General features: G+C 47.4%; 1 protein-coding gene across 5 annotated transcripts in view; it reads right to left on the bottom strand.

The window, feature by feature from the left end:
- The window catches only part of CRLF1 (cytokine receptor like factor 1), a 345,153-nt gene that overhangs the window by 148,021 nt on the left and 175,788 nt on the right, over positions 1 to 21,344 (bottom strand). For 4 of the 5 annotated variants that reach the window (XM_069649295.1, XM_069649294.1, XM_069649297.1 and 1 more), the window contains one exon: positions 19,165 to 19,443. In XM_069649295.1, the coding sequence (XP_069505396.1) occupies positions 19,165 to 19,443 (279 nt within the window). The remainder of the gene's footprint in view (positions 1 to 19,164; positions 19,444 to 21,344) is intronic. The other variant, XM_069649296.1, reaches the window with a different exon arrangement.

Below are 21,344 nucleotides of genomic sequence, written 5' to 3'. Positions count from 1 at the left end.
GTCACTTTTGTGAGAATGAGGACAGAGATGAATAGCATCTGTCAGTGACTAAAACGTATCCATTACACTAAATGAAAATACTAAACGGTGACTAAATTGCTATTATAACGAATTATAATAGCAAATCACACTGTGATGTTTTTCTGAATCACATTGATTATTAGAAGAATGATATTACATGCACACAAATACAAAAAAGACTCTTCTGCAATTTCTTTCACTTTATCTCGTTTCTATCAATTTCTTTGCACTTTAGACTGATGGATTTTTACATTTTTATCGACTTGTATATTGTGGCAGCATAGATTATCACCTTAGTGAATTTATGTAACGAGTTACTTCTTAGCAGAGTTGATATATTTTACTCACAGAGAGCTTTGTGTAATATGGTAAGTAAGGAGCATGGCGGCACTACTGTGTCCTTTCTGCTCGTGCTGCCATGTCAGTAGTGAGGAGCCTTATTGTGACCCATGAATCTACTTCCAGATTTCTCCTCTCTGCCCCACGCTGAAACCAAAGAACTTTTTAAGCAGTTGTTCCCGGTTAGGACGTAAATAAAAAAACTATTTTTCTTTTTGATGAGCAAGCTTTCTCCAGCTTTGGGAAAAAGTTATGCTTTTGGTAAGCAATGGTTCTGCTGATAATCTGCAGGCTGCATGTAATGCGTTACCTAATTATCATTAGTACCCGGCACGGGGGAGCAGTCAATCAGGTTTCGTGGGCTGAAACCACTGATCTCGGCCCGCGTTCCACAGAACCCGCAGGCTGCCTCCCCCACCCAGACCGCTATCTTCTCCCCACCTTCCTTTCCCTTATTTTTTTTAAATATTCCCAACCCCACTCTCCAGCCCATTTTACCCGATTGTGGCGGCAGCAAGGGCCGTCACCGCCGCTCCTTCTCTCTGTCTCCGCTTGCCGGCCGCAAAGGAAATGGAAGAGGGGCTTTCATCTCTGTGGCGGCCATCTTGGAACTGTCATTTCTATGAATGAATGGGATGTGGTCAGGTGTCCCGTTATTTCATAGAAAAGACCCTGCTATCAGCAACCCGGTTTACTGCTTTGGTAACCCAGGGTGCTAATGGCGTTAGTAACACGTTCCACAGGCTGCACTGCGGGGTAACAGCCCAGTGCCCTTGTTAAACCTCCTCGCTTTGCTCTGGCTTTTAGCACAGGCAGCTGGGCCATTCACCCTCCCGGTTTGGCCTGAGGAACAGGTTACTAACGCCATATTCATGATGCATGGTGAAAGATTCCTTTCAGTGATGATATTTTGAGCACCAGGACTTTTGTTTTTTACTTCGACATCAGAAGACCAGCTGTACTGCCTTTTTGCAGATTCTGGTCCCATCCAATTTTCTCACCTTTGTCTTTTTCACATTTACTTTGCTCCTGTCAGTCCTATCCTGTTTCGTGAGACTTCCAATGCATCATCTTTTGCATGTTAAATATATTGGGGTCGTTTGCGTGGCTCCCAATGTGTGAATGAATCTCCTTGCTGGGCCAGTGAGATCGGGGAGCACTTTGTTGGATATTACTGACAGTGTTTAGCTTTCTTTTCCCATGTATTTTTTTAATTGCTTTGTAAGTGGAACGTAGGTCAGTGTGTATTTTTGATTACTCTAGTAGGTCAGAATCACACAGCAAACTAGCAGTCGTTCAATAGTAGCGTGTGCAGTATGCTTTTAATTTATGACTTCTTTCTCCACCCTTACTATTGACACCTGTTAGCCCTCTCATCTCCAGTTTTGCTGCTTTCCTGTTGGTCCAAACTTTAATCTTCCATTGCCAATAGTTCCAGCTATTATGGTGGTATGGTACATTTTTACCACCAGTCTCACGCCGTTTCCTGGCACATACCATTGCTCAGCTCCTATTGAGGTAATTTCACATGTATTGCTAAATAGAGTTAATTATGTCCTGTTCACTGATGTTTTGCCTGGTATATAATGGCCATGGTTGTATTTATGCTAGAATGCTACTCCTCATAAAATCAAGTTGACCTGCAATCTCTATGACATGGGTACACCAGACTATGGGAGTTTTAGTCCAAAACATCTGGAGGACCACAAATTGAGCAGCCATGCTATTTAACATTCACAACATACAACTCAAATCTGGTTTCAGCAGTGCATACTAACAAAAACGTTGAGGTGTGATTTGTCCTTCACGATTACATGTTCGGCGCACTTACAAGATCTTCTCTCCAACCTTGACTCTGACATTTCCTCTGTCCTCATCCTACTCGATCTCTCCTCTGCCTTTCGACACAGTCAACCATACCACCATTCTCAACCATCTCTGTGACAACCTGGGTATCACCAATCAGGCTCTGGCCTGGCTGAACTCCTTCCTCTCTGATCGACCATCCCAGGTGCAACTTGGGTCCTTCCTATGATCTATCTCCCTCTCTGTTCCCCAGCGGTCTAACCTCTCGCCCTGGCTTTTCAACCAATACCTGGCAACTCTTGCCTACTGCATTTCCATTATCTGCTCAAATTTCTTGTGCTATGCTGAAGACACTCAACTCATTTTCAGGCTTTCCTCTGCTACCTCCTCTCCTTCCCTCATCAATGATTGCCTAATCACCATTCAAAATTGGTGTGCCGCCAAAGATCTTTGCCTAAATGCCAACAAGACTGAGATCCTCCTCATCAGTACACCTTCTCCTTCCTTTCCCCTCACTCTCTGGCCGGCCTCCCTTGGCCCTCCTCCTACTGCTACCATCGAGACTAAGAACCTCTGGGTCATCTTTGACTCCACACTTTCCTTCTCTGCCCACATCTCTGACGTCTCTAAAAATTCAAACTTCTTACTTCACCTCCTCAAAGGTACTCTGCCTTTCCTTTCCTTCCCTCAGAAGCACACTCCCAAGCTCTGGTTCTCTCTAGGTTGGATAACTGTAACAGCCTCTTTCTACATCTACCTGCCTCCACTCTCCGCCCTTCACAACTAATTCAGAACAGGACTGTGAGACTTGTCCTTGGCCTCAAGACCTGGAATTTTATCTGTCCAGCTCTGAAATCCCTTCATTGGCTCCCAGTGGATGCAAGGATTACATTTAAAACCCTCTGCATTGTCAACAAGGCTTTCTGGGTTCTGGGTCCAAAATACCTTCAAATATCCCTCCACAAATACCTCCCCTCTGGAGCCCTTCGCTCCTCTACTTCAAACTCCCTCAGGGTCAGTCGTTTTTCAAAGAAACAAGCTGGGGATAGATCTCTATCTTCTGCTAGGGCCTCCCTTTGAAACAGCCTCTCTGCCCCCTTGAAACTTGAGGAGAACCATCTCCAGTTCCGGACGCACCTCAAGACTTTCCTCTTCGCTTCTGCCTTTGCCCCTCTTCCCCCCTGCTGATCTGTTTTCTATCTCGGCAATGTGCACCTGGTCACCCTCTGTCCTTCGGGCCCAAGTACCTGCTCACCCTGCCACCCTCCTCACTGCCTCCGGGCCACCCCTTGCACTGGGGTCTGTATATGTACCCATACAGTCACCCACCCACTTTTCTTCTGCACTTATCAGATATACCCTATCTGCTTAACCTAGCACTTGCCACTTGCTGGCTGCACTACAACTATTTATCACATTTATTTATTTATTTATTTATTTATTTAACTAATTATTATTTATTCTGTCTCTCCTCTGTTCCGCACTTTACACTTCTCACCCCATCCATGCACTTTTCCCCCTTTTCCGTTTCCCATGCACTTGGTGTTCTCAATGTCACTGGGCCTAGTAAGATCGTTGTTTTTGTTCTCCCCTGTTCCCTCCCCTTTGCCTAGTCGCACTCTGAATCACTTGTGTACGAGCACAATATAAATAAAATATCATTTCATTTAATTTCATTTAGTCTGACACAAAGCAACGTTGTGCATAGAGCTTTGGCTGCTGGTCTTTGTTTCACACTGAACCTTGATATGATATGACATAGCATTTATAACGTGCCTATACACAAGTGTTTCAAGACGCGACGAGGCAAGGGAAGGTAACTAAGGGAGGACGGACACCGATCCTACTAGGCCAGGTGTTATTCAGATCGTGCAAGTGCGTGGGAAGGGGGCTGGGATGGTGGAGTACATGGGAAAGAAGATAACAATAAATAAGTAAACCGCCAGCATGTGACAAGTGCATGGGTAAGGGCGGGCATCAGGTTTCAAGGGCTAGTAGGGGCACTGTAGGGATACAGAAACAGTCCCCAAGTGCGGGGGTTGCCAGGTGGGCAGTGCAGGTGTGTTACGCTGGCGGGGGAAGGACCTGGTGGCCAGCCGGATCAGATCAGAGGGTGTCCAGGTAGCCAGTGCAGTTCCGGTTAGAGCCAGGAGGTCAGCAGAGGAGAGGAGGACAAAAAGCAGAAGCAAAGAGAAAGGTTTTGAGATGCTTCCGGAACCGGCGATGGTTCTCCTCAAGTTTAAGGGAGGCAGGGAGGCTGTTCCAGAGGGAGGCACCAGCCGAAGAAAGAGATCTACCACCAACTCGTTGCTTGGAGAAGCGACTGACTCTGAGGGAGTTGGAGGCGGAAGAGCGGAGAGCTCGAGAAGGAAGATATTTAGGAAGAGAGAGTTGAAGGTATTGAAGCCCCAGGCCCCAGAAGGCCTTGTGAACGATGCAGAATGCTTTGAACGTAATCCTTGCAGCCACTGGTAGCCAGTGCAGAGATTTCAGTCCTGGAGAGATACGATCCCTGGGCTTGAGGCCAAGGACAAGTCTCACAGTCCTGTTCTGGAAAAGTTGCAGAGGGCGGAGAGTAGAAGCAGGCAGATTTAGAAAGAGGCTGTTACAATGGTCCAGCCTAGAGAGAATCAGAGCTCTGGAGACAGTGAGCTTCTGGGGGAAGGAGAGAAAAGGAAGAATACCTCTGAGGAGGTGCAGCTGGTAGTGTGACTTCTTAGAGACGTCAGAGATGTGAGGCGAGAAGGAGAGTGTGGAGTCGAAGATGACCCTGAGTTTTTTAGCATTGCAGGTGGGAGCAGGAAGAGGGCCAAGAGAGGCCAGCCAGAGAGCTACAGGGAAGGCGGGAACACACACATCTCCCCTTCTAGTATATACTTTTCTTCAGAGCCTTTCACAGTCCACTGACTGTACACAGGTATAGTTGTCCTCATCCATTTTTCTGCTATTTGATTCTGAGAGCCATCTCCAGACATTCTACACCTGTTTGTGGTCAACATATAAAACTTTGTTACACATGGATCTCAGGTTTCATTGGACTCCGAAATCTTAAGTAAAATGAAATCTTACTGAGAAGCATTCCTACATATTCACCTAGCCTTTCTAATGCACCCCAATATACTTGGAGAAATTCCCCCTTCAACTGAAATAATTGGCAATGACTTCTTTTTAGAAGGGTGGAAGTTTGAACACTTTAAACATCTGTCTGTGAGATTCTCCAAGAAGACACCACTAGAAAGCGGTGTCCGGTCAAAGGGTCGACTACAAAAGGATCGAATGTAATAGGGTCGACACAATACGGCCGAAAACAAAAGGATTGATTTTTTTTTTAAATTATATATATTTTTGGGGGTTTTCGTATAGGTAAAAAAAAGTGTTTTTTACCACAAAAACGGGGGTTGGGTGGGGACCCCCCAAAAAAAAAAATGTAAAAAAAAAAAAAAATGTTTCGAACCTTTTGTTTTCCATCCTTTTGAATCGATCCTTTGACCATTCCATCCTTTTGAATCTATCCTTTGACTTATAACCCTAGAAAGCTACATGTTGAGGTTGAATTGGTACACTTCTGCATGTCTTCCCTTCTTTTGCTCCAACGTGTAGCAGTTCTTCAGTTTAATTATTATTATAATATTGGAACATTTGCAGTTCCATTGTGGTCACCTCTGAAGATGTCCAGGCTGCTGCAGGGGAACCTCCGGAGTCATACTTGACCTCGACTCTGCATCTCTGAGTTCACTGGCCACTGAACCACCGTTGTCTCCACATCTGAGACCTGCTGAGTCTTCTAGTGCCCCCAACTTGAGACTGCTGCTACTACAGCTACTGGGGCTTCGTTCTAGTTGAAGCTTTGTCTGATACTGGACAATCCACTCCCCCTCCACCTCGGAAGGATAGCTCAGGGGCAATGTGCTCCCCTTGGAAGCAAGACGACATGGAGCAACACAGGTCCGTTCGATCCCTTGGTGCACGCTTAGAAACTCTGGGTATTAAGCGTGTTATAAATAACCTATCATATCATATCACCTATCTGCCTATGCAGCCTGACTAAGCAGTGTGCCTGAAAACATGTTACATAAGTCCATATCCATTCACCACGGTATAATAGCACATGAAGACCATTATTGACCTCTCTCAGCCAATCAGAATATTCAGGGAGCAGTCAATAACGACTGGTATTGGCTGAATTCTGACTTTCTGTCTTGAAACAGAAACAGGGAAACGACAATGGCATTCCCAGGCAAGATTTTATTTCAACAAGACCCTTCCTCTCTGGTGGAGCTTTTATTTGTTGCAGCATTTTATTTAACACAACAAAGAGAAAGCTAAAACAAGGGAAGTTCTTTCACCTTCTTATTTAACAATTTACATGACAGCTAATTCATGTTCATGTTAAACCCGTTCCAGTATAACTAAGTTGACAATTTTGCTTAACTTACGAAGAAAACCTTAATTAAGTATTACAAAATAAAAACACATTTAATTTACTATCTCAGTTTGCCTATTTGCTTTTCTCACTATTAACATAACGCTTTTTCTTCACCACAAAAACCCAAAACCTTTACTGCAATTACCTCCATGTGCTAATAGCCGTATAAACTTTTAGTAGGGGTCATTATTGCTTGGGATGAACAAATTACTTTCTTACCTGGTAACGTTCTTTCGATGGGTCGTCCGACGACATATTCCATATCTATGACAGGTAATGTCCACAGCTGCGCTGCTTCGGAAAATCTTTGGCGTCTGCGTCCTGCGTCAATGACGTCGATGCGCCGCCCCCGAGGACCTCCTCCGATGGCCGACGTCATCCGATATGATAAGTAGGATGCACGACGCCCATAGCCTCAGTTATAGTTTTTTCCCAGAACGTGTGCCACCAGTTTTCTGCCAGTCAGACACACAAGGCCTTGCGGAACGCAAGCTGCAATCGCAAAAGAAATTCTGCAGCGGGGAAGGCAGGGAGGGAGCGATATGGAATACGTCGTCGGACCATCCCATCGAAAGAACATTACCAGGTAAGAAAGTAACTTGTTCTTTGAGGGGATTGGGTCCTCCGACGTATTCCATATCTGTGACAGACTCCCAAAGCAGTACCAAGCAAGGAGGTGGGAAAGAATTTAGAATACAAATTTAGCATGCCCAATCAAATTGCGGAATAGAGAACTGCCTTGCCAAAAGCCAGATCTTGCCCTCTGATGGAACCAAGGGAATAGTGACGTACAAAAGTATGTACTGAAGCCCAGGTGGCTGCATCACAGATGTGACGATTAGGAACTCCCCTCTGCAGGACAGTAGACGCAGCCACTCCTCTGGTAGAATGGGCCCGCAAGCCAGCCGGAGGGTCCTTACCCGCCAAGCGGTAACACTCGGAGATAGCTAAAATAATCCAACGAGACAAAGTCTGTTTCGTCACAGCTTGTCCCAAACGCTTTCCAGCATAACCAATGAAAAGTTGATCGTCCACTCTGACCCGGGACATGCGCGGGATATAAAAGCTCATTGCACTCCTGGGATCCAGCCTATGGAGCCTCTCCTCTTCCTTACCAGGATGTGGAGGAGGATAGCACGCCAGAAGAACAACCTTCTGGCTCAAATGAAATTCCGAAACCACCTTCGGAAGAAAAGAAGGACGAACTCTAAGGACAACCCTGTCCTTATGGAACACAGTGAAGGGTGGCTTAACTGAAAGTGCCTGTAACTCACTCACTCTGCGAGCGGAAGTAACCGCAACCAGAAACACAGTTTTCAGAGTCAACAGCCTCAAAGGACAAGAATGTAAAGGCTCAAACGGAGCACCCATAAGAAACGTAAGAACAAGGTTCAAATCCCAACCTGGCACCAGAAAAGGTGACGGAGGGAACACATTAGTGAGCCCTTTCAAAAACTGCGAAATTAAAGGAATCTTAAAATAGGAACACTCTTCAGACGAGCGCTTAAATATGGACAGCGCCGCCAGGTAACCTTTAATGGTCCCCACTTGCAAGCCCCGGTGGGCCAAAGAAAGCAAAAAGACAGAACCATGGGAATGTCACATTCAAAAGGATCCACATTCTGAACTCTGCACCAGTCGCAGAACTTTCTCCAACGGCAACGGTACAGAGACTTTGTTGCCGGCAACCTGGCCGAGAGCAACACCTCCATCACGTCTTCAGGGAGGTCCCAATCCTTATACCTCAACCTTTCAGAAGCCAAGAGTGAAGATTGAGGGATCTGACCTCTGGATGGAGAACCTGACCCCACTCCCGTGAGAGCAGATCGTCTCGGTAGGGAAGACGACGTGGAGGGCAGATGGACAAGTCTAGAAGGTCTGGGTACCACGTCCTCCGGGCCCACGCCGGAGCAATGAGGATCATCTGGGAACCGAACCTCCGTAACCTCCGCAGCACTTGCGGGATGACGGGGACTGGAGGAAACGCGTACAGTAGTGGGAATGACCACTCCACCACGCAAGCAAAAACTTTTCGCACTTCCGGTTGACACTGGAGGTGAAGAGATCCACTTGAGGGGTCCCCCAAAGGGTGAAGATCTCCAAGAGAATCTCCTGAGCCAGCTCCCACTCGTGAGAGATCGAGCTCTGCCTGCTCAGAGCGTCCGCCGTCTCGTTGTCGTCTCCGGCCAGATGAACAGCCGAGATCGAAACTTCCTGCTGGATGGCCCAGAATTCGAGCTGCATCGCCTCCTTGCACAGCAGAAGTGACCCTGCCCCCCCTTTTTGTTGAGGTAGTGCATGGCCACCATGTTGTCCGTTAGAATCAGGACACTCTTTCCGTGCACAGTCGGCAGAAAAGCCTTCAGGGCTAGACGGCCCTCAGCTCCAACAGATTGATATGGAGTCTGGACTCCGACGGAGACCAACGACCGCTGACTGTCAACTCTTTGGCATGAGCTCCCCATCCCGTGAGGGATGCATCCATCACGATCGTCACCTGCGGCCAGGGCAGCCAAAATGGGGCCCCCTTCATCAGATTGCCCTCGACGGCCCACCACAGAAGGTCCCGGGCTACCGAGGGCGGCACCTGAACAGGGTCCGACAGCCTACCGGAGGACTGAGACCACTGGAGCTTTAGTGCCCACTGCAAAGATCTCATCCGCAGACGAGCCTCTGGCACCAGAAGAATGCAGGAGGCCATGAGGCCGAGCAGTCTCAAGAACTCGGATGCTGGGAGATTCTGGGCAAACTGAAACTTGTGCACCATCTGCTGAATGTGAAGAGCCCTCACCTGAGGAGGAAAACACTGCCCCAGGGACGTGTCGAGCACTGCTCCGATGTACTGGAGCCGCTGCGTTGGTGTCAAATGGGACTTCTTTAAATTGAGGGAGAAGCCCAGCCTGTGAAGGGAGTGGCAGGTGACGGACAGATGATCCGGGACTTGCTCTGGAGAGCTCCCCCTGATCAACCAATCGTCCAGGTAGGGGTAGGCGTGAATCCCCCCTTTCCTGAGATGCGCTGCCACCACCACCATGACCTTGGTGAAAACCCTCGGGCGGAGGTCAATCCGAACGGCAGGACACGAAACTGAAAGAGCGAGTCGCCAACCGCGAACTTCAGGTACTTCTTGTGCTTGGGATGGATCGGCACATGGAAGTAAGCATCCTTGAGGTCGAGAGACACCAACCAGTCCTGAAGTTGAAGGGCCTGGAGGACTTGAGAAAGAGTCACCATCTTGAACTTGTCCTTCCTGAGGAGTTTGTTCAAACCGCGCAAGTCCATGATTGGTCTCAATCCCCCGTCTTTCTTCGAAATCAAAAAATAAGGGGAATACCATCCCTTGTTCCTCTCCGCTACAGGCACCAGTTCTATGGTGCCTTTCTCCAGCAGGGCTTGAATATCCTGCGCAAGGAGTGGATCCGGACACTTCAAAGAGAGGTTCCCTGGTGGATTGTCGTGAGGCCTCTACTGAAAAGGAAGACAGTAGCCGTGGGTTATGATCTCCAGAACCCTCACATCCGAAGTAATGGGTTGCCTCTCTACAAGATGCTGCGCCAGCCTTCCCCCAACCGGCGAACCATGGGACCTGGCCTCATGACTGAGTGGTAGTGGCTGCGGCGTTGCCGGAGGGCAAAGAGGCACCTGCCCGAGCGGCCTTGGCACCTCGAGTACCTTTGTTTCCACCTCTGGTACTCTTAGGATGGCCTCTTTGACTGCTAGCTCCCCTCGCTTTACTGAAGGATGAGTAATAGCGAAAGGAACCACCCGTCCATTGCTGTCCCCTAGGACAAAAAGGCAGAGGTTGGCGAACTGCAGCGCCCAACGACTTTGCTGCAGCATTGGAGGTCTGCAACCTCTCAAGGCTCTCGTCAGCCTTGCTGCGAAAAAGGTGTTCACCGTCAAAAGGCATGTTGAGGAGCCGGGACTGCACATCAGGAGTGAACCCAGACTTCCGCAACCACGCAAACCTGCGCATAACGGTGTTCGCCGCCATGGACCGGCTGACACAATCCACCAAGTCCAAACCCGACTGAACGGCCTCACACATAGCATCCTTGCCATCCTGAACCATAGCAAGGAAACCATCCCGTTCGTCCCGTTTGGGAATATGATCAGCCGCTAATGCAACACAGTTCCACAGAGTGTGTGTGAAACGAGACAAGGCACATATGGAGTTGGCCGCCTGAAGCGCCATACCCCCCGAAGAAAACACTTTCTTCGCCCAGCCGTCAAAACATTTGTCGTCCCTATCCGGAGGGATGGTAGGATACGACGCCTGCTTTGCCGGGGCCGTAGCCGCCTGCACCACCAAACTCTCCAGGGTGGGGTGCCTACACAAGTAGCAGGGGTCGCTACTGGCTGGACGGTATTTTCGCGACAAAGACTTGCCCACTGCCGGGAGACTCTCCGGAGCAGTCCAAGCCGCCGCCACCCTTCTCTGCAGAGCCATATGAAAAGGCAAAACCGGGTCAGTGGGTGGACCGAGATCAAGGATGTCCGTGAGATCATCCTGAACGAACTCCCCTGGGGCAGCTGACCGGATGGAATCGGCATGAGTGCCAGGCTCCGGCCGACAAAACTCCACCTCCGGAGAGGTGTCCAGTCCACTGGCATCATGCAGCGACTGCCTCAGGTCATCAAACTGGCTATGGCCCGAGATAAGGTCATCTGGAACCGTAACCGGAACCAGGCCGCCATCAGAGCCTTTATCACCCTCTGAAATGTACTCCAGGCGGGGAGAGGAAGACCTCTGCGGACCAAAGCAGTGCCGGACCTTAGTCATAGCCTTTCTAGGGGCAAACCCCGTGCCACAGGGCCCCTCCGACACCACCGCCTCAAAAGGCGTCGAGGGTGCTGAACGAGTCGGCGCTGGCATCGACGGAAAAGGCGTCGAGGGCGCCGAACGAGTCGGCGCCGGCGTCGACAGAAAAGGCGCCGACGTCGAGAGAATCGGCGTCGACGTCAGCTGCAGCACCGCCAGCATCGACGGCGTCGACACAGTCCTCGAAGCCGGAGCTCCGAGCGTGTCTCTCGACAACCTGGCCGCCGACGGCGTCAACGACCCCCTCGGAGGCGGAGCCTCGAGAGAAATCGTCGACGACCTCGGCGCCACAGGCGTCGACGTCTTCTTCGAAGACGGCACAGGATCACGCGGTCTCGAGCCCATCGAGGACCGGGACCTGGAATGGGCATGGTGAGAACGGCTACCCTTGTCCGAGCGGGACGTCTCCCGCGAGTCGTGCCGACCACCCGAGCCCAAAGGCGCACGGGCGGTGTCTCTCGACCGGTGCCGACCGACCCCACTCGGAGGCGCGGATGGACCGGTGCCCTGCGATTCCAGAATCGCTAGCATCTGCTTCCCGAAGGAAGCCCATTCCTCCGGTGTCGCTTGCATGGAGGGATAAGCGACCCGCCGTCGGGCGGAGTCCTCGGAAGAGGACGGGGAAGGCGACCTATGCCGGCGCTTCCTGGAATGCCTAGAAGAGGCGGAGGAGTGGCGAGACCGACTCCTGGAAGGAGACCTACCGGACTTCCGACGATGACGCGGAGAGTCACCCCTCGAGTCATCGGTCGAAAGCCCCGCAGACCTCGACTTCCGAGGCTTAGATACCCGGCCTACCAACAGCTTCCTCTTGCGTTCCCGCAAGGCCTTAGCAGTGAGCGACTGGCAGTCGACACAGTCGTCCGTATCGTGGGCCTCCCCGAGGCACCAGAGGCAGGCATCGTGCGAGTCCGTGACCAACATCTTGGACCCACAGTCCCTGCAGTTCTTGAAGCCCGGACGCGGGGTTGAAGACGAGAAAGACATCGCCACGAACAGGACTTCACCACAAACCGAACAGGTTCAACGAACCGACAATAGAAAACAGCAACTCCAATGAGTCGAGGCGTACCGAGATTCACGAAGCGAACACGTTCGCGGAAAAAACGGAACTGAGGCTATGGGCATCGTGCGTCCTAGTTATCACATCGGGTGACGTCGGCCGTCGGAGGATGTGCTCGGGGACGGCGCATCAACGTCATCGACGCAGGACGCAGACGCCAAAGATTTTCCGAAGCAGCACAGCTGTGGACATTACCTGTCATAGATATGGAATACGTCGGAGGACCCAATCCCCTCGAAAATGACCCTTCCCAACTTATGGCCCTCAGCGAATAATGACTCCAATCTCAGTATATAAGGCTATATTATCACACAAACAGTCCTGGACAGTTCTTCCTGGAAGTGTAATTACTGAAGAATGCGCCAGTCAATATGATTTTATCAGAGGATGTGCAGACAGTGTAGTGTGCCCCTGTGTCGTTGGGGTGCGGAGGACCAGTAGGTTTCAGATGCTCTGAGCTTGAGGTTGGCGTTGCCAGCTGGCCAGAGGTGCGCAGACCAACAAGACTCAACGACCTTCAAAGTGTATCACAACACCAGCAGCCAGCTCACCAGGGGACTTATTTTGGTCGCCAAAGCAGGTGCCACATAATACCAGGGCAAAACACTCACTTTATCAAGGTGTGTTAGTAGTTTGATTATATTCTAGGGAGGCCCTAAGCGTTCCTTAGTGATCGCCCAGCGTTCCCAAATACAACTCCCAAATATAGTTATCTCTGACCTAGTAAAAGTAAACTAACAGGGAAATAGGCAGACCATCCAGCTTATATGGAGTTTGTGCTTTGAACAAAAAAAGGCAACATCCATCATTTTTAAACAGGTCAAAATTTGGGTAACGGTGCTCATATGTCCAAAATTTGAAATGTTACCTACCTGCCACTCCTTTTTACCCATCAATGTCAATTTCTGACGATCAGGGGATAACTGTTCCAACCCTCACACTAATCAAGAAAACGAAACCAGGTCCAATAATGTGTACACAGTTGAATAAACAAGCTAAGAAACATTGAAGAAAAAAACAAGTATAACTAGAACCAGGCACATGTCATGTTAAATATACTGCAATTATTCACACAACATGGTAAAAGCCAAACTTTTTATAGTAAGAAAATACACAATCAACCGTAATGAATTCAATGCAAAAATACAGGGTTGTGCCCTGTCTTCAGTGGCAAGGGGGCTAAAAAAGAATACTCAACCACCATGTGAGCATGAGTTGGGAACAGAAACATTGAAGAGGGAATTTGTGAACAAAAACGAAACTACATTAGGCACTAACATAGAGTACCACTGGGGCCACACTTGTCCATGTCTGCCAATGACACAGAGATATGGGGCTGTGGTAAGACTGGGGCATTTAAAGTTTTGGAACAAAAGTTTCTGAAACATATGTTATTACTCCCCCAGAGTGCTCCATTGGCACTAGTTCGTTTGCAGCTCGACGTCCTTCCTGTTAGAGAACCGATTGCCCTCAAAGCAGCTCTGTACTGGATTAGACTATGGCGAACAGAGGGCGTCGAAAAATATCCAGATGCCTTTACCCATGTCATGACCCTGGAAGGTGGCAAAAGTCTTAGATGGGTCTCACATTTGAAGAACACCTGGAAGAGATAGGACTTTGGGGACACCACCTGAGTCTAGATGGCTTGGCATCCACTAGGCTGAAGTCCACTGCTTCCATTAGATCTAAGGACCACCTGGTGTCGAAAGCCACTACACTCAGACTGGAACCAGATTACCTCCTATATAAAACAGAGCCTGGGTACGAAACCTATCTTGATCTAATCACACACCCTTTTGAAAGGTCACTGTTTTTCCACTTCAGGCTGGGCATATTGTCCATGGTATCCTTTACAAGAACCTCGAGTGGCCCTGCGAAGAGGGAGTGTCTGTTGTGTGGGACAGAGAGTGAAACTGTCACACATTTTTTCTTGATATGCACTGCAACCCTTATGCTCAAATGCCTCTACCTAAGGCCAGTCCTAAGGGCAGCTGGGATTCACTCAACGGGTGACACTGGACATTTTCCTAGACACTTTCCGATGCCCCACGTTTTCTTTGGAACGGTGCATTACATACAAACGGTCCGGATATAAAGAATGAGGGCCCTGAAACAGGTGGCCCCTGAGATTGGGATGTTGGAATGTCCTAGTCCCCATGATGCCATAGCATGTTTATGAATAATGAATCCAGTCTATATTAATTTTGCAAGACTGCAAGCATGCTCTCCGCATTTTGCGCTTATTGCACATCTGTAAATGGAATTTTTAGGGTCTGTAATGATGAGATGATTTTTTTTATTGGGATTGAAAGCATGTTATACCCTCTTAATCTAGTGGTAATGTGGGAAATTAGTTGAATATTACATTTGAGTCTTTTCCTATTTATGAATTTATTATGATATTAACTTCCATCTGTCATTTTATTTTTTGTGTGCTTTGTGGAAATGGATATGTGTTTTATATATGTGTTTGTACTTGAAGGTTTTATACTGGATAAACCTTTTTGACCGTCTAACCTGTGTGTTGGCTCAGAGCACAATAATGCTATTGCCTAAAAGGAAATCTTGGTAGTGAAATAACTGGGACTCAATAGAGAAACCGGCAACTCGAGTTTCGGCTGAACCAGCCCAAGATGATTTCAAAGGTTAAGCTAGAAAGGTTGCTGTGCCAGGAGATCATGCTGCAAACCTGGGTCCCCATATCTCATCACAGAGAATCTGAGCGCATGTAAATAAATGAGGAAGCTTGTGTAGGTTAGGACAGAAGCCAGGCTTCAAACGAGTCTGGAGAGACTTCCGAGACCGGCTAAGAATAGTGTATGGTGCAGAGCGAGTTGCATAGGTACAGCTGTCACAGGCGAGAAAACAATAATTTAAATCAAGGAACTAATGCTAGAAGAGCTTCTTTACAAACACGGGAGGGGCTAAGAGAGGGTCAATAGGAAGATTAGCAATGGATTGTAGAGGTTCAGTAGCTATCTAATACCATCAGTCCAGCAATGCCACACTAAGAACATATTTCATAGGACGCCAACCTATTGTGTTGGTGAATGCAGCATCATGGCAAAGCCCAGATACTGCCATACAGGGGCTTCTCATGAGAGCAAAAGAGTCACTCTCATAAGGTCAAAAGTGCACATAAAAATGCATAAATGGCTGGTTGGTGTTTGTGTGAAGATTGATTTTTCATACAGAGGGGTGCATGAAGGGGCTTGTGGATAGGTAACGACAAGCAGAAATATGTGTGGCCAGGGTGAAGGGAGTGTGAGGCTCTGTCTAAAAGGGAGTGTAGTCGATGGATGGAGAGAACCAGACTCAACTGGCCTAGAGGACAATAGGGAAATGCCCAAAGTGCTGGCGGTATACAGGCATTGTTTCGAAAACATAGTTTTGAATTCGAATGGCAAAGTTTTGAAAGGAAATGCATCAAAAAATGTATTTTTTTGTAGGTAAAGGTTTTTTTTTACTAAAATGGGTCATAATGGGTAAAAGAAAAGAGTTGGGGGGACCCCCATTAAAAGATTTTTATTAAAAAATGTATTTTTTCGATGCATTTTTTTCCAAAATGTTGGCATTTGAAACTTTGGCATTCGAAACAATCACTAGGAACCGTACAGGCCCAACATGCAAGTGTGGGCCAGTGTTTTGGGTCAAAGTGGGCCAGTTGTTGAGCAAATGTGGGCCCTTTTGATGAGTTTCTTTACTGTGCTGCTGGTAGTGGATTGCAGCATTGTAAAAAGCTTTTATTAATCAGGCCCATATTCTTTTAATTGCACTACTTCCAAACATTTTACTAAAAAACCCACCCATGGGTACTGGTCAGTCATGCAAAGAATGAATACCATTTGTGAATTTGGTCCACTTTTTGATTGGTGTAAGAGTCAATCTTATGGCCCAGTCCGACCCTGGAGAATAGGCAGATTATGGCTGGGGCGGCAGGAAAAGAATCGTTGATGTGCATGAGACAGATTGAACATTTGGGCCAGGATAGCAAGAATGGACTTGTAGATCATTTGACACACATGTGACAGGGAGATCATGTGCACGATTGAGGGATCATGGATATTAGGTTTTGTTTTTTTCAATCTTGATGCATCCAAAGTCTTCAGTCACTCTTAACTGCTTAGTCTTAAGTGGTTGTCTGCATGCCTCATGTAGGCTTTTCCAGTCTGCAGTCACTGATACCTGCCTGTCATAACTCAATTTCTGGTTTTTCCTTAATGCATTTTACCTACTTTCCTGCACTTTTAACTGTTTTGCATTTATCACCTCTCACCTTCTCCCCCTGCACTTTCTCTTCCTCCTCCTCTCTCTCTTTTTCATGTTTTAGCACTTGCACGTACCAATCGTCTCACGACCTAGTCAGAGCATCTTGTTTTTTTCCCTCTGCTCTACTACCTCGTGCACTTCCATTCATCCCCCTCTCCTCCTACTTTCATGTTTCAGCACTTGCACACTCCAAATCGTCTCACGACCTAGTGATAGCGCTGTGTTTGTTTTCCTCCCTTGGACTCCCTTTGTGCACTTTCCCTCCCCTCCAACTCTCAACTGCTCTCATTCAATTGCACTTGCACGTTCCAAATATTGCAAGACCTTATAAGAAAGTTTTGTCTTGTTTTATACCTTTCTTCCTCAACCCTATACCCCTCAATTGTCTTGATGTGCCTTGAAACATGATTTTGCTGTATAGTTTGCATTTCAAATAGCCAATAAAAGAAAATAAAAGCACCCACACAATGTTTCTCTGTGCATCAGATTGCAGCACCACAGTAATTATGCAGCAACATGAACGAGAACTGATTCCCCATCTTCATTTTTGTCTCAGCTGCAATAGTAATAGAGGCCTGATTATCAGCTAGGTTCAGAAACTCAGCCAAAACCGTTCTTAGGACTCAAAGTTTAATACTGCAAAAAAGTTGCAAGATAAAAAAAAACGCATGGTCGATGGAAAGAGGACATGCCCCTGTATGGGTCAAAATAGGTAGTAAATGCTGCCTTTGACATTGAAACACTGGCTATCCCTTACCAGTGGGGGCTTATACAACTGGTATCATGACCCTGAATAAGAAGTGCCTTTTAGTGGAGAACACTAGTCTGTAGCCTAGGAGCCCTACCTTGTGTGATCTTTCTTTGGTTATCAGTGAATGTCAGTGGTCATTACAACCTGGCCAGGCTGCTCTACAGGACCTGGGCCCAGTCTGGGTTAGTAAGGTTTTATGATTTTAATTTGTCATATGCAGTGCGCATTCTTGCCATGATTTAGGCGGGTTATTCCAGTTTTTTCTATAAAAAATATTGCTATTTTTTACTTTCTAATTCTACCCCCAATGCAGCCCAACGGGAAAATTCATTTCTCCAGATTATGTTGACAAAATCTCCCTCTCAGTTGCTCCAAAATGTTGACATGTATGAGCGAGTGTGACGTACTATAATAATGGTATAAGTGCTCCAGATAGCTGCATACTCCTTGGAGGAGGCCCATGTACCCAATGCCAAGACATAGGAGATTCGTATGGAGAGAGTTGGCAACCATTTTGTAGATCTGGATGTTTTAACCCAGACTACCGGTGCCACACATCTCCAAAACGTGTAACTTGTGCTCACTGACAGGCTTAATTTATTCCCTATTAAATATATACAAAAAAAGCATCCCAGGGAATAAATTAAGCCTGTCAGTGAGCACAAGTTACACGTTTTGGAGATGTGTGGCACCGGTAGGCTGGGTTAAAACATCCAGATCTACAAAATGGTTGCCAACCCTCCATAGCTCTCAACCATTTGTGTCGCAAAGGTGGATGAAAACACCCGATTTTATTTTTGGCGGGTGAGAGGCCCATTGAAATGAATGGGCGTGTGGGAGGCTCGGTGGATGATTCAGCTGTTTACAAGGCGGGTGACACCTGCCAAAAGCGTGTGAGGTGAGAGCTATGCAACCCTCTCCATACGAATCTCCTATGTCTTGGCATTGGGCAATGATTGAAGATTTCAAGAGGTGGTTTGGGATGGAGAGGTGTTGGGTGAGATGCTTTCACTGTTGTTGTGAATTGTTTATGATTTGTGTAAAATATGTGTTTTACTGTCAGTACCATTTGAAGTGTGTCCCTGTTCCCCCTAAGAACTTGCTTTTATTTACTATACAAATAAGGAATCGTATGCCTTTAAGAAAGGCATTTTTTCAGAAGGAGCCATGATGACATGAACTGCTGCTGTTGTTGCCTGAAGGGTTAGGGCTGCTTAAGTCGTTTATGCCAGCGGTATCAACGAATCACAGTACAGGTCCGTTCTCCCAGGGCTTCACGCTCTCCACACGTGTTTATGACAAGGCGATTAAGGCAAGCCCCGTGCTCTTCATGCATTGATTTTGGCGCGTGCTACGGGGCCGCGTCTTGCCAAACTGTCTATTTTTGCCCCAATTAATACCTCATTATCCAAGCATTCTACAACGTTACTCAACCGGCCTGCAACCGCAAAGGCTTTTTGGACTGAACTTGACATAATAAACACTTATTATAACCTTTCTATTCGGGTTTTTTTTATGACCGAGGCTGCTCGGTAACAAAGGGAAAATATGGTTGCCAGAGAACATATTATTCCATCGTAAACTAGGCCTGCTCAGTTTGCTCACGATGGGGGAATTTTTGGTCTGAGTTCACTTGCTTTTTTAAGACACAAGAATCAAAGACATACGTCCGACATAAAGACACGAGCCCGCCAGAATGCGCCCGTCTCTGCCGTGACACACCAGGTTGTCGCCTGACTGCTGCTTGGATCCGTTCAGGTTGGCCAGAGTCACGTGCAGCGTGGCGACGTCGAGCACGCTGTAGAGCTCCGCGGGCAGGCGCCGGCCGTTCAGAGTCCAGTACAGGTCCTCGGCCCTCAGGCTCGGGTCGGCGCTCACTGAACAGGTGGCGCTCAGTGACGCTCCCACCATGAGCACCGGGTCCTGCGGTGCTATGACTGCAGGATCTGCGGGACAGAAACGAGATAAAAAAAAAAAATAATACATGGTAAGTCACGGGCAAGAAGGCACCTGCCGCTCAGATACAACACTGCGCTGGGTTCGCTCATTGCGACACCAACATTTTAAGGAGAACAAATGGCCAGGTTTTTGGAAGTTACTTATGGGAAGTGTTAGGCACAATGACAAACTGAGGGGCGAGCCTACGTTATAGACCGTGTAACACAACCTGACCGAATTGTGGGTTTCACTTTAACGCCCCTTTATGTACGATAAATTGGGAGCATTTGGCCACAGGCCTAAGCCACACTTGGTATTAAATAACAGAGGTCAATAGTATCCATTCTATTTTTGAGACCCTTATCCAGTACTGGTTTTAACTTTGTATTCTCTGACTTGTAGTTCTGGATATTCCCCTTATAAACCCGGGATTAAACATTCTAAAATACAAAGTTAAAACCAGTACTAGACTTCTGTCTCCCTAATGGAATAGATCATGTTGGAAAGTATGGTATTACATACAGCCAGAAAAGAGTACCATTACGTTTATAACTAAAACCTTAAACACGCCATAGTCATACAAATTAACTCGTCACTATTACTAATTTGCATTATCAGCCTCCCCTTTAAATGTAAGTGTATTGAGGTTTATGTTGGAACATACGTGATGCATTCCTTTTGAAGTAATTTAATACAAACAGACACGTCAGGCACATCCAGTGTTCCCATTCGTAGGCCTGTAGTAACAACACTCGCACCTAATTGATCTCCACATTCGTCATTGCTTGAACAGGGTTTTCCGAATCTTTTTCCGTTATGTGCTAGATTTTCAGCCTCCTACCTCCTTCCGAATATGCCGTTATCCTGGCGGTACAGGCACTCGGTCCGGCGGCATTGACGCCGTATTATGAGTGCTGGCAGGACAGTGTTCATCCCCATTCATGGGCCAGTGGCAGTAATGACAGCTTTTATTCCTGGTAGGGCACCTGGCTAACCTCCAGCTTTTATCTGGGAGTACCCCAGGTGTCCCACAGGCAAACCTGTAGTCGGGCGGTCCGGTAAAGTGCTGGTATCCACAAATACCATCACTCTTTTACCAGACCGCCCGGCTTGAATTGAGGACCAATGTACCCATATGTGTGCACGTGCGCACAAACACACACCTCTCATTCACCACCATCGCACCCCTCTCCTCATAAGTCTTTGTTCTAGAATGGCTGAACATTGAGTTTCTTCTGAATTATTTTGATGGAGACCGCGATCAGCGTTTTCAATCAGATTATGTGGAGGGTATTATTGTTTGGGTAACAATAATTATTCTCTCGTCTTCCATGCTCAAACATGCTTTATGCAGACCAACTATTTGCTTTTTTAAAAATCTCCCTTTAGTGTAAAAAACAGAACAGAACAGCTCTACAAGCAACTAAAATACCACTGCCCTGGCCAACTCTCAAATTTGCCTTTGCCATGTGTGATAAAATAATCTAGCCCAGTTTTGGCTTGGAATTCTGTCTCTCATAGGTTTCCCAAATTTGAAATGGGAAAGAAAAAAACGAAAAGAACCAGAATCCAAAGGGAAAACATCAGACTGGATGTCCTACTTACTAATGGCCACCAGGAACTTGAGAGTTCTGCCCTAGAACCACAGGCACAAGCGACTCCAAACTGGAGACAAATGCCTTTGTGCCCTCAAAACAGACCACCTACAGACAAACATACACAGAGAACCCACCTAGTTTTAAACTGCATGCATTAACACAGAGGCAACTTTATATTGCATTTAGCCCTCTCCCCACTAACCCATCCTTCTCTTTCAGATCCATCAGAGTGCCAGCGGTGTACATACAGCATCAAACTGCATAACATAACGTAACATGTATACTAACTGGTGCAATATAAATAGATGCCT

The sequence above is a fragment of the Ambystoma mexicanum genome, chromosome 1p, assembly GCF_040938575.1.
Source record: "Ambystoma mexicanum isolate Mex_15411 chromosome 1p, UKY_AmexF1_1, whole genome shotgun sequence".
Classification (NCBI taxonomy): domain Eukaryota; kingdom Metazoa; phylum Chordata; class Amphibia; order Caudata; family Ambystomatidae; genus Ambystoma; species Ambystoma mexicanum.
Note: the sequence above shows the minus strand (reverse complement) of the source record. Positions and strands in the feature narration are given on the sequence as shown.